Genomic DNA, 17,353 nt, shown 5'->3' on the forward strand with positions numbered 1-17,353 from the left:
ATTATAGCTCATAAAATATTCTAGAATTAGAAAATATAGTAGTTTTATATCATAGACAAGAGAAGTGATGTCTAGACATAAAAGTTGGCCTCCACTTGTAGATCCTAAAAACATCCCAACATTCAAATAACACATTCAAATATAACAACATATTTATCCAAAGGTTTAGCACCATTCATATCATCACATCAAAATATTAAAACTACAAATATAAAATAAAGTAGATAAGATGGATTAAGACACTACCAAATAATCTATATAACTCAAGTTCTACAATTTAAAAACTAACTAAGAATCTGCATAATGAGAAGAGTTTTATCCATGATGGTGGTCCCTCTCCTGTGCATCATCTTGGTTTTGGTTCTCATTTTGTGGTTGTTCATTGACGTCTTGCAAAATGGTTTGTGCGACGGGAGGAAGAAGAGTGAGAACAATAGTTACTAGGGATTCTAATTTTCTCTACAGTCGTTGATTCTCCTCCCTAGATTGATGAAACTCCTCCCTAGATTGACGAATTTATTCTTCCAACCTTAAAATCTTTTGTGAATCCATTGTTGTAGAACTAGATGGTTGTTGTGTGAAGGCTTCCCCACAAAGATTATTTGCATTCAGTTTTCCAACCCCATATACTCGTCCCTTAGGATTTTTGCCACCACAGCAACTAACCAACTTTTTTTCCTTAACTTCTCTTCCTCACTAGGGTCCAATGGAGATATTTAGCATGTGACGTGAGAAACCAACATGAATCTTTTCACCAGGGTCATAAGAGCATCATACCTCAGTTTTTGATGTCATAGTTGATTGAACTGGTTTTTCTTTTGAACCAATAGGAATCTTTTCACTAGGATAAATGGATTCTACATGTTTTCCCTCTCTGATAGTTCAAAAACAATGGCAAAATTAATTTCAAAATGGTGGCCAAACAGCTAACACAAAGGAAATGAGATGCAAGTTATTAAGGACAAACCTCTAACAACAGATTGCACTTCCAGGCTAGCAAACTGCATTTTTAAAATTAGAATGAGAAAGCATGATTCTTCAGCTGATGAGTTTACATACCATAATAAACTTTAAGAAAAAGTTAATACTAAATATTCCAAAGCAAGGATTTCTAAAATGCTTTAAGAAGTTTTCAAGGCCATTTGTGGATGATGAGTAGGTTAGTTAGTGATAAACTAAGGAAAATGGTATCTTACATTTAACTGATCAGTTATATCTTCTTTACGATGTTGCTTTTCTGGAAGTTGAGCTCTTTTAATTTTATCATTAGTCTGATCCAATGGTGCACTTTAACGAAAATCCTATTTGAACAGTCACATAAAATGAGTTATGAGTTATCAAAGTCTATTGTTATCAAGATTTGTAAGACAAAATTCAACAAAGTAATAAGAATATTACTTTTGAATTTTAGAGATTGTTATCAATATGTCCTTGATAAGACATCTCATCAACATCACCCATACTTTCATCATTTTCATCACTCTGATTGCCACTTTCTGCAGCAAGCTCTTCTTTCTCAAGTTGATCCATTATTGCCAGGATTCGAGCATATTCCCCATCATTAGGTGCAGCATTTCCCAAATTAGGAGCATCTTGTTGCAGTTTACTTGGCAAAGAATATTAACATATTTTGACTAGTACTTAGAAAGTGAGAGAAACAACGAAACAAAGCATAGGAGAGTAATACTCAACACTAATTTAGAATATACATGATTGATTTCAAATATAAAAGTTATTTGAATAAGCATAAGTAGTATCTGAAAGCTAATAGCTTGGACATAAGTGTGTGAAATGGAAAATGAACTATAAGTGGCTCTGCAATTTGTTTATCATAAAATCAAAAACATAAATACAGAGTTTAAGAAGAATGGTAAAAAATTTCAAGCCTTCCATGCAAATCCAAACAAAATATTTGCATATCCATCAAAATAATAAATCATAAATGCTACTGCCAACAAATTGTAGTAGAATGTAAAAGTCAAAGCAGAAATGAAATTTGATTTGCCTGAGGATGGAAATTATTGTTATATGTATAATCTTAATAAAAATATAAAATCTTAAACAAAAGACTTCAATTTATCCAGACATTCCAGCCTTCTCTCTACCACTTTCCACTTATCATGAACTTTAACTATCATCTTATATAAAACTTAAATATTGGAAAAAAAAAATATATGTAAAGCTAGAACATGTCTGATTCGGATTCCCCTTCATTTGAATCTTCCTCCACATAATCTTCCCTTATCTCCACGAGAACCTCCTGTGCCAAATTAAACCACCACAACAATTAATTATTCATACAAACATCAAAATATTAATATCAACTGCTATCAAAAGCATACAAACACAAAGAGAATATCATAAAAAATTGAAGCATAGTATGATGGTAGAATAAAACACCTTATAATTATAGAAACAAGGAATTGATCCTATATAACTAGAAATATTGTTCTAAGTGTAAAAATAAGGAGCAGAGCCTGTGTAATCAAGAATATCAAGATTATACATGTATTATTAAGAACAGGACATATCACAAGTCTTCAGCAATTTTTTATCATCATTAAAAAGGGGGAGATTGTTGACAAAAAGAAGAAGATGAACATCTTCCTCCAATAAGGAGTTTTGATGATGATGACTTATGAAGAAGTATGGAAGACTTGATGATGATGCATGGAAAAATGTTGAAGACTTAAAAGAATGCTTTGATTCAAGAGATACATTGAAGACTTAGGGGTTTAGTTGTTTAGGTCTTGTAATCTGTGTATGTTATTTAAAATAATTAAAATTAGTATGTCAAGAGTCAAGAAGGCAAAACCCAAGTAATAGAACACCAAGAAAATTTTATTTATCTGCAAAACTTACTGGAATAATCGATTATTCTTTGTGATAATCGATTATCTTAGTTAAAACTGATTTTTGAGAAAAGCCTCTGGAATAATCGATTATCACGACTGATAATCGATTATCACCTGCTGATAATAGATTATCCTGACTGATAATAGATTATCACAGTGAGAAAAATGATTTTAGAAAAGTTTCTATAATAATCAATTATCACTTATGATAATCGATTATCTATGGCAGTTGTGACTTAACTTTTCATATTATTAACCTAATTCCTAAATAGGCTTCTATAAATAGAGTGGTAGGCTTTCATTATCAAAACACAGAAATTAGAGAAGTCTGAGTACTTCAGAACTCTATGTGGGAAGGCTTTGAAAAACCTAGTGTGGGTAGAGCGATAACTTTCATCAAATGGAATCTTGAGGGAGTGAGTGTTGTTGTTGTTGCTAGAAGAAGCCGGTCATCCTTTGTGTTATTCAAAGGAGGTGTTCATTCCTTGTGTGATTCAAGGAAGGTGTTTTCATCCCTTGTGGATTTCAAGGGAGGTGTCTTCATCTCTTGTGTGATTCAAGATATGTGTTTTCTAAACCCTAATCTTTCTTATCATTGATTGTAAGTTTTGTTTATTTTAGTGATTGAGTTAATCTCATTTTTGAGAGATTAACAACGGGACGTAGGGTCTTTTGATCCGAACCAATATAAATACTTTGTGCAATTTTCTCTTCTCTACTCTTTTTATTTTATTGTGTTTATTAAAATAAAGGAAAGAATTTTAATTGATCTTTGATATTAAAAGGGAAAATTTTAAAAGCACAATTTTTATTAAGAACCCAATTCATCCTCCCTCTTTGTTTTTGTCCAAACGATTAAATATTCCGCTGCACGATACCAACAAAGTTAAACTTCTAATATCATAACACATGATGTGTTTGGGTAAACAATTTGACGAAGCACTTATCATGGAAGAACTCATCATAGAAGCATTTAAATAAGCACTTATAGGAGAAGAAAATAAGTAAAACGAATTAAGTGTTTTTCATAACCTAAAACTATACACTACTTTTTTGAGAAACTATCCCATATGTTATGAGAAAAGCTCAATTCATTGCAAATTTTTACTTCCATCTCTTGCTAGTGCAGGTGCTTACACATAAACTTATTCTAACATGGTTTAAATGGTTATAAAAATCAAACCACATCCTATTTCTAAAACAGAATACAGAAGTCATCGTCAAAATTGCCTAAACACAAATCAAATTCAACTTATCATCAAAGTGAAGAACAAAACAAAGAAGTGAACCCTCACCACTACTTGAGAAGTTGTGGCATTGAAAAACGAAGCCTCTGCTTCAAGGTCCTAGCCTCAAGGGAATCAACCTGCGAATCGAAGGACTTCCCTCTTCGCTGCAAACTTTCATATGTAATTTAGTTTTCTGTTATTCACAAATGTATACATTATTTATGATTACTCTTCGTAGATAAAATAAAATTATTTATGAAAAAATTTCGTAAATAAATTTTTCTAGATAATAGCCAATCTTCTTGTAGTGTCAAGGAGCACTAGGAAAGGAAAATATACTAAAGAAAAATACTTAGAAGCTGCTAAGAGGTATTTCCCATTCATTCACTTATACGATTACAGAAAACATGTATTTATAGGATTGATTCTGCTTTGTAACCAGAGTAACAGAACCCTGGTTAGTTGGATTACAAACTACAACATTTTCACTCTCAAATTATATAATATATTATTTAATAATTTTTCAACAAAGATATTTTAGAAAAAAAATATATAAGTATTTAGTTAATACCTAAATATGCTTCTCTATACAAAGTTAAATAAAGCATATTAATTCCACATAAAATGGAGTAAATTTTTTGTCATATAATGTGTTATTGCTTATGCTCAAATTCAATTTCGAAATTTTACTTAAAGATGAATCAATTACCAAATCTTTATTCTTTAAAAAATCACCAAATGTTAAAGTATAAAAATGATAGATAAAAAATACTTGTAATCATTGCTATTTGATTATTCAATTATAATAAAACAAAAAAAAATTCTGTTTTTTTCCTTTCGGAACTATCAATTCTTGAACAAGACAAGTAACTTCGTAAGGATCAATTTAGTTACTTTAAAATAAGAGGAAATTAATTTCAACAGAAATAAAAAAAATTTAAATGTCAAATCCAAACAAAATACGCATCCAACGTTTAACTAGACCAACTTTCCATCAAAACGTATATCATGTAAGAAAAGAATGACGAATATCGAGTACGCGTGTAAGTCTCGGTCAAGGGTTAACAGATATAAAATTAAACATATTTAAATTGTAAATAATAAGGAGTTGCTATACAATAACATAAAACAATAATAATGGAAATATTTAATTATACTGTAGCCCAGTGGATACGCATTATTATATATCTTTTGGACCATCAACATGTCGACTTTCTGTAAAATGATAAAATATAGTTATTAATATGAATCAAACCGATACCTCTGCATCTTTTTGTCAAAGATCAACATGTCAAAAAGAATTAACCAAATAAATATCATCAACATGTTCAAGAATTTATCATGGGAAGATGAACATGTATGTGATGGTTTAGCAGTCATGTGTTGACATGTCAAAATATATATGTATATATATCATGCCCGGTAAGAGAATTAATACAAACCATGGATGCCAAGTCTTTGCGTATTACCATTTCAAAGCACAATATTCCTGCGCATAATATTACTAATTCAGATTATAGCTAAGTCATCTCTACCCATTTATACAACAAGGTTTACACTTTATTCATATAAAAATTGATTTTATTTCTAAATTATGTAAGATTTTGTTTCTAGGATTGGACAATAAAACCTAAAAAAAGTGGATAATTGTATTAGCATGGATCATGATTAGTTACACATTTAGAACAAAATTATATATTATATAAGTTACACATTTAGTACAAAATAAATAAGAAAAACACTTAATCATGATTATAGACATAAAGACAAAAAAAAAAATGCGATTAAGCCTTTGTCCTTTAAAATAATCATTTAGCTATTACTTGTGCCCGGTCAATCTAAATTCCTCTTAATATAAATTGGATGCAAAGTGGTATTGAGCACACATATGGCAACAATGAGATTGAATAAGGACACGCAGAAGGAACTGACCAGACTGACCGTGGTATTACTGATGGTTTTAGCAGCAGCGAGCCAAGCCCTGCCCGGCTGCCCGAACTCCTGCGGAAGTGTTTCATCAATTCCGTATCCATTCGGCGTCGGCTCTTCATCCGTCACCGGTGAAAACTGTTTTCTGGAGGGAGAATTGGAGCTCAGATGCACAAACTCAACCTTATATCACGGCGACGGTAACGTCCAAATTCTGAACATAAGCCTCGCCGGTAAACTGGACATGCTCGCCTTCATCTCCGAGGTCTGCAAAAACGAATTGTTAGGTGGAGTAGAAACACATGGCAACGATCCCTTTCTCAGAACACCAGCCTTCGCCATTTCTAGCGAGGATAACAAGTTCGTGAGCGTAGGCTGCGACACCTACGGCTATCTCAACAGTTTCCGCAACGGCACAGAATCTTCCACGGGGTGCTTGACCAGATGCGACACCTTAGAGAGCGTCCAAAGCATGCAGAGAAGCGGAAACTGCACCGGCATAGGGTGTTGCCAGGTCGACATTCCTCCTGGCATGAAGAACATCACTTTTCAAGCTTTCTCCTTCAACAATTTCAATTCCACTTCCGATTTCAACAAGTGTGGCTACTCCTTCGTCGTCAAAAACGGCAACTACACCTTCTCCGTCGACCATTTAAACGGCGTCCCGTTCACTATGTCACCCCTTGTCATGGATTGGAGCGTTGGAAACGACACGTGCGAAGCCTCCGAGCTCAGAGCAGATTATGCATGCAAGAGTCCTTATAGCGACTGTGAGAACTCGCCGTTTGAATATGGTTACCGATGCAACTGTAAACCAGGGTTTCAGGGAAACGCGTACCTTCTCGATGGTTGCCAAGGTAATTCATTAATTTATTTCTTAATTATGCTATAATATTCGAACAAATTTAAGAACTAATTTTCTGGAGTCAAATTAGCTTACACATTTTTCTTAACCTGTCCTAATTATAATTAATAATTTCAACACGCTTATTTTTAATACTATAAAGCATGATCACGTCACGGTGTTCCGAAAAGCCGGCCATTGAAATATATATAGCATGGTGGGTGGACTTTACAAGTCTCTTTAGAGTTTCATGAATGAGATAATATGGTTATTTCAATTACATTAATCATAATCAAACGAAGGATAATAATAATAATAATAATTAAGTTCCAATTCATTAGACCTGCTTATGCTAAAAGATTTATTATTTTATGTCAATTTCTTTCATAGAAACTATATTGTGGATTTTTTTTCTTGTTAAACATATTTTTTTAATTTAATATAACGTATTTACAAGTCCGTTTCTTTATATAACACAGAAGTAATGGATACTACAATTATGCAGGACTTGAATTAAAATTTCACAAAAGGAAAATCGTGTCGTTATTGTGAATCATGATTTCGCTCAAATTTAAGATTGAAATAGTTTTTATTTGTCCCAATGATGTCCAACAAAAAATGTACTAGTGTTATAAATTTGATTAATTTAGACTTATAATTTAATTTTGTTTGTAGACTTTCCTGAGTGTAGTAATAACAAACACAATTGCGATAGTAAAGATCATTGTCGTGAGACTCCGGGTTCCTTTGAATGTTTCTGTCCTGACGGACTTATCGGAAATGGGACAAAAGAAGGCGGAGGATGCCACCCAAAGCAGCCGGCCGATGCTTTTACGAAGATCGTCATCGGTAAGTAAATAAAAAATTGATTTGAGTTTTGTTTTGCTTGATGTTTTAAAAGAAGTGGGTATTCAACACAGAATTAATAAAATAATTTGTGGTTATGAAAAGGAAGTGTTATTATGAAACCCTTTAAGAAAAAAAAAATTACTCATTTAACAGATAATATATCAATTGTTTACTTCTTCTTTTTTAACTTAAAATGTTATTATGTTATTAAAGTAAATTTTTATTTTTAAAAGCATATCAAACTATATTCTTTTAAAAAAATGGGTTATTAAAACTTTATCATTCTATTGCATAATTGTTTTATTCATATTCATATTTTGGTAACAGGTGCAAGTGTAGGATTAATTGCCCTTTTCATAGGGATTTCTTGGTTGTACTTGATGTACCAAAAAAGGAAAGTCTTAAAATTGAAGCAGAAGTTTTTTCAGCAGAACGGAGGCATCATTCTGAGACAACAACTCGCCACAAGAGAAGACTCATCTCAGACCACTACAATTTTTAGTGCAGAAGAACTTAAGAAAGCCACCAACAATTTTGATGAGAGCTTAATCATAGGTAAAGGAGGTTATGGTACAGTTTTCAAAGGAGTTCTCTCAAACAACAAAGTTGTAGCAATCAAAAAGTCCAAAATAGTGGATCAGAGCCAGGTGGAACAATTCATCAATGAGGTCATTATACTGTCACAGATAAACCATAGGAATGTGGTCAAACTCTTGGGATGTTGTCTAGAGACAGAAGTTCCTTTACTGGTCTATGAATTTGTTAATAATGGCACCCTTTTTGATTATTTACATAACCAAGGTCAGGGAGTCAATGTTTCATGGAAAACGCGTCTAAGGATAGCTACAGAAGCAGCTGCAGCTCTATCATATTTGCACTCAGCAGCTTCCATACCTATCATCCACAGAGATGTGAAGACTGCTAACATACTCTTAGATGACACTTACACTGCCAAAGTTTCTGACTTTGGAGCTTCAAGATTGGTTCCACTTGACCAAACTGAAATAGCTACAATTGTGCAAGGAACCTTTGGGTATTTAGACCCGGAGTACATGCAATCAAGCCAGTTGACTGAAAAGAGCGATGTTTATAGCTTTGGAGTGGTTCTTGTAGAGCTGCTAACGGGGGATAAACCTTTCTCTTTTGACAGGGCAGAAGAGAAACAGAGTCTTACAGTTTACTTTCTGCGTAGCTTGAAAGAGGATCGTTTATTTGATATCCTTCAACTAGGTCTTTTAGATAAAGAAAACCAGCAAGATATTATGCAGGTTGCTATTCTTGCTGCCAGGTGCCTAAGACTTATAGGGGAGGAAAGGCCTAGCATGAAGGAAGTGACAATGGAATTAGAAGGAATAAAGCTTATAGAGAAACACCCTTGGATCAATACAGGAAAAAACTTTGAAGAGAGTCAATACTTGCTTCACGAGGCACAAAGCAATTATGAACATGGTGATAGTAGTAGTGGCCAACAAGGATATGATAGCTTGAGAGAACTTGAACTAATTGACTTTGGTAATGGAAGATGATCAATGAACATGACACAACATGTATTTTCACTTCATTTTATTTCAATGAACATATTTCTTCAATCATTGTTTCATGTAGTTAGCAAGGTTATGATTAAAACAAGAAATTTTATTTGATATTTCTTATAACAGATTTCTACCTTTTGCCAATTTGTTGACTCATTTTAACATTATTTTTACCATATTTTATTTACTTTTATATGTAAAAAGTAATTTTGATTCATATTGTTTTAGAAATTGCTTGCAAATGTATTAGTAGGTTTATCATATTGCATTGCAAGCCTATTTATGAGTATTTCATTTCATAAATGTTATTTAAGAACAAGTAACTTTGAGAAACAAAATTTTTGGTTGGATGAAAATAAAGGAAACATGGATGAAGATATGTATTATATTTTGTGTATCTACATTGATATCCTCTTTTTTATGTTCCCTAATGTTAGGCAAGAGTGCATTGACAAAGTCAACAATTTTCTTGAAAATTAGTGTTAGTTAAAGGCCAAAAGTCCCATGTTCATAGGTTTCGTCGCTCGGTTGTCTCAAAGACAAGTTGATGCTAATTGAAATGTTATATATATTATATATTGTTAAAGAAAAAAAAATTAAAGTCCCTTATTATTTTGATTGAGCATTTAAATGCAACAAAGTTTAAAGTATAAAGAAGTTATGCTTGATAGATGTTGTAAAAAATATGAGTGCATGTACTTCATTTGACACATAATAGAGAAATATGTAGTTTTCCATTATGTCTAATATGTGAATAATGATGATCACACGATAAGTATAGTTAAAAACTTTATGTTAGCATGAAGTTAAAGAATATTCATAAAACTTAGGTATGTGATGCAGATAATATTTTCACATTTTGTTGTCAAGATATTCGAGCAAAATACAAAGTTCATTCAAATATCTTTTTGGATTAAAGCTTAAAGCTTTGTCAAATTTTCTAGCACAAGCATACCTTTCTATGTCCTAATATTTACACAAATCTCTCATACTACTTTGGAGTACCTCTTTCAAGTTTCACGGAGCTTCTTCCACTCTGAAATTAAATACACAGTTTTAAACAATTTTTTTTTTTGCATATGCAATAAGCATAATACATATGCATATAAACATTTGTATTGCTTGTTGCATTTCCTAAATGCATCTAATTGACAAACAATGTTAGAAGTTTTAAAAAAAAAATTATGCTAATTGTATTTACTTGAGCAAAATCTTTATTAGTAAAAAAGAGTTGAGGGAGGAAATTCAATCTAAAGATAGTCTTCTAAGTATTTTAAGAATCCAAATAAGGTTGTTTTCTCATTCACATGCCAACACAAAAGTTATAGAGAATGTCAACCTCGTGAACATCACATCAACGATTTCAAGTAAAAGTAACCTATAGTTGTTGTGTTTGTGTGTATTATTGTAACAATTCAATTCTTGTCTTCACGATATCTATATTGTATTATTGTAACCTATATTGTATTATTGTAACAATTCAATTATTTTTATTATAAAGTTTGCACCATTTTATTAAAATTCAAAATAAAAATATCTTACATCCCAAACTTAACAAAATTGTAAAATAACTGTAAAATAAATGTACAATAAAACTTCTAAGACTACCCAACATCTATTGGTCTACTCTAATTCTTATCCTAACTGTTGTGCATCACCACTTGAGCTATCCTCTACTCTTGAGTGATGAAGACGATTCTCATAGTTAAAAAATACAAACATAAAAAATATAAGGGTAACATAACAAAGGAAAAACCTTAGTTTTTTAAAACTCACAAAGTGTTTAAAATTTGAAACATATGAAAATATAACTTTTCCAAGAATCCTTTCTTCGTTAAAAGTCAAAATATGAAAGTTTACCATGTGGACTCCTAAGAAAGAGTAGTGAGTCACAACAAAAAAACTTATAAACATTGTCTTTTCTAGCTAGAACACATGATCCTTCAATAGTCTTTAACAAAACTTGAAAATTTAAATGGTGAAAACAAAATCCAGCAAAACAAGTAAACCAAAAATTTCACACAGGCTCACACAAATTCATCGCTCTTCCGAGTAGCCTCCTCAACTAAGGAACAAATATCGCTCTTCCAATCAATCTCCCCGGTTATGGAATGATCACTCTAAAGAGAAACCTCCTTGGCTAATGGTGTAAGACCCTTTTCGAGATGCCAGATGTAAAAGTTTTTTTTTTCAAACTTCAAATCACAATCACTAATACCATCCTATTAAATAGGAATTTCCACAATTATTTTATCTGAAAATAACATCTGCCAAATGTTTGATTGAAACAAGTTTTATTCTCCAAAAATAAACATCGTTCAACAACCAACTAGTTTAAATAATCAAAACAAAACTTAAGACAATGTCTTTCAAGTCAAAAACTCAAAACAACTAGCTATTACATTTTATTCGAAATAACATTTTCAAATGAAAAAGAAAATCTCCCAAAAGCATAGTTAATAAAGTTTTAAAATATTTTGAAAAATATATAAAAGGAAAATAAATATTAAAAATAAAAATTGTTTCAAATGTCTATTTCCTTCAATTTGCTTCAATTTTTAAATTTTATTGAAATCTATTTTTTTATACACTAATAAAAGTTATATTACATCACTTGATCAAAATCACACAAAGAACAAAGATTAAATTAATAATAAAAAAAAATTTAACATAGATATTTCATCTTTTGAACTTCATTATATGTTAGATAGTGATAAAAAATATTCGTGACAATTACATTAAATTATTATATTATAGTAAATAAAATTATTTATACAATTATAGTGATAAAATTACAAGTATGATAATGAGTTGGAAAATAAAAACAATTATATAAAAAATATCAAAATAGTATTCTACATTATAAAAATAAATAACAAATAAAAATATTAAAAAAATTATCAAATGTGTGTCTTAGAAATAATTTGAGAAATCATTAAATGAAATCGCACAAAGAAAACTTTAGATATCTAAGAAAAGTTTTCAAATATAAATTTATTCGATGATTAATTGATAACGAAAATTGTTTTAGCGAAATAAAAGAGTTCATCAAATGAAACAAAAATTAATAATAATGGAGTAAAGAAGATTTTGTTGTTGTTTATATTATTTAATAAATGAAAGATTTATGCTATTGAACATATAAATTATATAAGTGTTATTATTTGTTAAAGGTTAATTAAAAACTAATTTATATTTCATCTATTTACAAATATGCTGAAGTTGAATTATAAAGTGTTAGAAGTGAACTTGAGACTCCCGACAATTAAGACATTTGACAACATTTAATTATCTTTAATGACAGTCACAACACTTCTAATGGATGCAAGAGTTAATCTTTTATTATTTTAATATATTTTCTTTATGTGTTGGTTCATGTAAGACCATGTATGGAAATATCAGGTTGTTATCAAAACTGAACAACTGCTCCTGCCTCTATACTTTGCATATTAAATAGAGTGTTTCTTGGGGTGAAACAATGAAAAGCGGTGGCGGATAAAGTAAACAACAATGGGCCATCGAGCCCAATCTTAGAAAAGATGCAAAAATTAAAGTGTAGAAACAGAAATTAGGCTGCTGCCAACCCATCTTAGAAAATAAAGGGTTAAATATGTTTTTGGTCCCTCAAGTTTGAGCGAAATTTGGGTTTAGTCCCTCATCAAAACTTTTGACCAATTTAGTCTTTCATCTTCCAAAATGCGTGAATTTAGTCCTTTTAACCAAATTTTGGTAAGTTTATCTGATATTTCAAGTGCATTTCATGATAGTATTTAAATTATTTATACTGTTTGACACATTTTTGCTTTAATGTTAACTTAAATACTATCATGAAATGTGCTCTTAACGTCAGATAAACTTAACAAAATTTGGTTAAAAGGACTAAATTCACGCATTTTGAAAGATGAAGGATTAAATTGGTCAAAAATTTTGATGAGGGACTATTTCCAAATTTTGCTGAAACTTGAAGGACCAAAAACATATTTAACCCGAAAATAAAAGGTATGGAAACTAAAAATAAAGGGTGGAAAAAGAATTTGGGCTGCTGTTAACCCATTCTGAAAAGAAAATAAAAAGACCACAAAAAAAAAAGAAAATACACAAACATAAATTAATTTTTATTTGTCAGAGATTTTTTATATTTTACTTTTCTCCATTTTTATTTTACTTATTTACCTTTGAAATTTAATTTAAAATTTTTCAATTTTTTTTACCTACTTGGACAAAATAGGATGTTTACATATATTATGATTTTATCTTAATTGTAGCCTATAGCTCATTGAATAGGGTTATTTTCTTCATTATTTCACTTGACTTTGAATGGTCCTACTACCTCTTCTACTACGAAGGAGAAGCATTTTCTTGTCTTGTTCTTCTTAGTTTTGGTTTCGACACACCAACAAGAGAATACATTGAGGTTCATATTGGTATTCCCTCTTGTTTTCTTCCTCCTTTCTTTGTTTTTGCCTTTATAACTGACTCGTGCATTGTGCTCAGCAATTTAGTCCAACCATTGAAACATAGTGACGCCCTCTGTGCTTTTAAGTACATACATTGTTACAATGACCAATCTTTGGTCCTGCATTGTATTTGCAATAGTGAGTTGCATCAACGCACACTCCCAAGTTCTCTCATGGATTATTGCTTTAAATTTTTTATATTATAATGTGATTTTATAATTTGAATTATCTATATTCTAAATATGTGGTTTAGTGTTTTTTAAAAAAAAATTAGTTTATTGTATGCTTAAATTGAGTTTGTTTGAAGTTATTATTCCATGGAGTGGGTCTTAGTTTCTTGTTTGAGATTCAATACGAAAATAATGTACTACCTCCAATTTGAAAATTTTGTATATTTTTAAAAATTAATATAAGAGGAAGTAATATTAATGTCTGTATTGAATCTTGAATTGTTCTATTGGACAATTTAAGAAGATTAATATTTTTTTAATAGTTTATTAGTGCATATATATTTTAATATATATTTTCAATGTTTCATGAATTTTGTTAACTTGTGTTGATCTTTAAATGCATATTTGATTGTTGTTGATAAACACTTTCAGTTTTGTGTGACCTAAAGAATAATGCGAAATGTCGACAAAATTTTTGTAAAAATTAAGAAATGTTGTTTAAAATTGATATGTTCCAATGAATTGGATATGGTCACACTTTGAATACAAAAGTGAAGTTATCACTCGGTTAGACAATGCTGAAATTGTTTATACGATTTCAGAACATATACATATGGATCGAGATTAGATTAATTCATCACACATTAGTGTTGAGTATGAAAGAGTAGTGGAGGAGTTCATACAATTTGCGCAATGTAATGAGGGTAGAAGTGGTGATGAAGCCAAATTTATATGCTTTTATGTTAATTGTTTGATTGAGAGAAAGTTGTATGCAACCAAAATTAGGGAACACTTTCTCTATGTTGATTTCCTTCGAAGTTATACAACTTGGACACGGTGTGGCAAATTAAATGACTTTCCAACTATCTCTCTGTTCCACCATAGAAGAGTGATTAAAGGAAAATTGATTAAAGGATATCATGCATGATGTTTGTATAGAAGCTTTTGCTCAAGCACATGTGTGTGAGACAATGTTTATTGATGTGGAGATTGTAAGACTCAAGAAATTTAAATAATTAAGTAAATAATTATGTCATTTAATGTTGTGGTTTATGACATGGAAAAGTACTAGCTCAAGTTGTTGAGAGCACTCATTATATGTTATTTTAATACTTTATTAATTTTAATGATATGCTTAATCATGATGAGTGATTATAAATTCCCAGATGTATAGGAATTATCATGAATCATGAATTGGTTGAATGGTTGTGCATTAACTTGGCAATGGTGTGGTTATGTGTTCAAATCTCAGCTTATGCAAAATAAGGTTCCTTTTTGCTAAAATTATTTTTGACATGGATGGGAAGAAGCAGAAAACCCTAGCCGTCTAGAAGAGCAGCTTTGATAACCGCCTGACAGTGAAGAGTTGCCGCCAGGCGATGCGTGTTGGTGTTCTTTTCATGAAAAATAGTATTTTTCGTACTTTTCATGCAACAGGAACTGTTGGGCGCTGGTTTTATACCGTCAAGCGCCAGGTTCCTGATTTCTAAGAGCTAGGCGCCACCATTTTTTTAGTTTGCGTAATTTTCGTAAAACTGTATTTCTCAGTTCGTTAACCGTCCGATTTAGGTGTTCCATAACATGTAGTTCTTCACTTTGAACGGTGGAGATTGGATTTGGGGGTCAGTAGCTAGAGATATATGTTACTTTGCTGGTTTTGAAGTCTTTAAAACACATGAATAAGCTCTTGATAATTTCAAGTAACTTCTAATGAAGCATGATTGGGTTATGTTGTAAGTCTCTATGAATTTGAATGTTCCTTTGGGTTAGTCACATGTTGAGAATTGGTTTATTGGTGAATGCATGTGTGTCAATATAAATTTGCATTGGTGCATAGGATCATGTGCTTAAGTTGTCAGAGTGTTGCTACTTTATATTTGTTTGAGCATACGTTATTCATAAGTTGGAATTGAATGCTAGCACATATGTAAGGGTGGAATATATATATATATATATATATATATATATATATATATATATATATATATATATATATATATAAATATAAATATGTGGAGATTGATGCATATGATATATGGTGATACTTGTATACGCGTATGATGAAGCCATCTAAATTGAGATTGTGCATGGGAGTCGTGTTGATTTCTGGAAGCCTATATTCTTGATCGTGGATATGCATAATTATAAGAGTAGGATTGATATTACTTTGTTCTGGGTGCTTAAAAACCAGTACTGCGCAAGTATTGGTGTAGCGCCTAGCGGTGGTGTTTGATCGCCAGACAATAGCTACAAAACCAGTGGGGTATTGAAGCGTGTGGCGCCTGACCGTAAGGGTTGTCCCACCAAGTGATACTTGTAGAAATAGTAGCATCAGAGGCGCTTGGCGCTTGGTGGCACAAGTCCCCCGTTAGGCGATCTGAAAGCGTGTAGCGTTTGGCGACTCGTGAGCAGTGTCAAGCGATAGTGCTGCAGCAGAAATTGTGTTGCTGGTTTTGGATGTGCGTGGTCTACAAGTTTTTGGTGATATCTTTGAGGTTGACTTGCTAGTGTTCCTTGAGTTGTGGCACGGAACGTATCCCTTGAGTTGTGGCTTAGGATAGGGGTTAAGCACATGACATTCCTTGAGTTATGGCTCAGAATGACATCTTTTAAGTTGTGGCTCAGGATGGCGAATGAACACGAGGAACTCTTGAGTTGTGGCTCGAGTTGGCGAGTGTTGTCGGTGTTAGTGTGTGTTGTGGCGGGTACGGATGGGTCTAGTTAAATTGTCGTCCTCAATACTAAGTTGACGAGTTTGGTAGTCTTGGGATGTTTTGAATGTTATTCGTATTAGGAACTCAACCTGGCGTTACGGAATGTGGTCCGTAGCATGGCTTCCCGCACGTGCTCTACCAATTGTGGCTGGTAGGTGTGGGTGGTTGCAAGACATCTTGGGGTACTCATCGGAAGACATAGAACACAAGTAACATGGTGGTGGCCATGTGCATGAAATCAAAGGATGAAATATTTTTCTTACAATGTGATGATACGAGTCAATACTTTTCATGATGATGTTTAACACAAAAGGCCTATAGATGATTTATGACATTCTCTTAAGGCTTAAATATACATTTGGTTCCTATTTTCGTTGTATTTATTCAATTTGGTCCTCATTTTCGTTTCGTGTTTAATTAGGTCCTCATTTTCATCAAATTTTGGTCAATTTGGTCCTTTTCACTAACAATGTTTAAATAGTTAACATTTTTTAACAGTACATGTCACGTGTCAGCTCCTGTTTTTTATTTTTTTTAATTTAAAAAAAATTAAATTTTTTTAAATTATTTTAATTTCAAAAAAATTGTCCACGTGTCAGGTCACAATTGTGTTACATGTCAATGCTAGTGTCACGTGTTAGTTTGTGGTTGTGTTATTTTTTTTTTCAATTTAGTCCCTATATTCGTTATTTTTATTTAATTTAGTTCCATGTTTTGTTAAAATAAATCAATTTTGTCCCTTTCAAATTAACACCAAATTTAATATCTTGTATA

General features: G+C 31.6%; 1 protein-coding gene across 1 annotated transcript; it reads left to right on the forward strand.

Annotated features, from left to right (window-relative positions):
- The first annotated feature begins 5,854 nt into the window (after nt 1–5,854).
- Nucleotides 5,855–9,295, forward strand: LOC114193669 (putative wall-associated receptor kinase-like 16). The gene is made up of 3 exons (XM_028083557.1): nt 5,855–6,870; nt 7,533–7,706; nt 8,034–9,295. Exons 1-3 carry the CDS (start codon nt 5,973–5,975, stop codon nt 9,230–9,232), a joined length of 2,271 nt encoding a protein of 756 aa, XP_027939358.1. The 5' UTR covers nt 5,855–5,972; the 3' UTR covers nt 9,233–9,295.
- The last annotated feature ends 8,058 nt before the right edge of the window (nt 9,296–17,353 follow it).

This window comes from Vigna unguiculata, chromosome 8, assembly GCF_004118075.2.
Source record: "Vigna unguiculata cultivar IT97K-499-35 chromosome 8, ASM411807v1, whole genome shotgun sequence".
Lineage (NCBI taxonomy): Eukaryota > Viridiplantae > Streptophyta > Magnoliopsida > Fabales > Fabaceae > Vigna > Vigna unguiculata.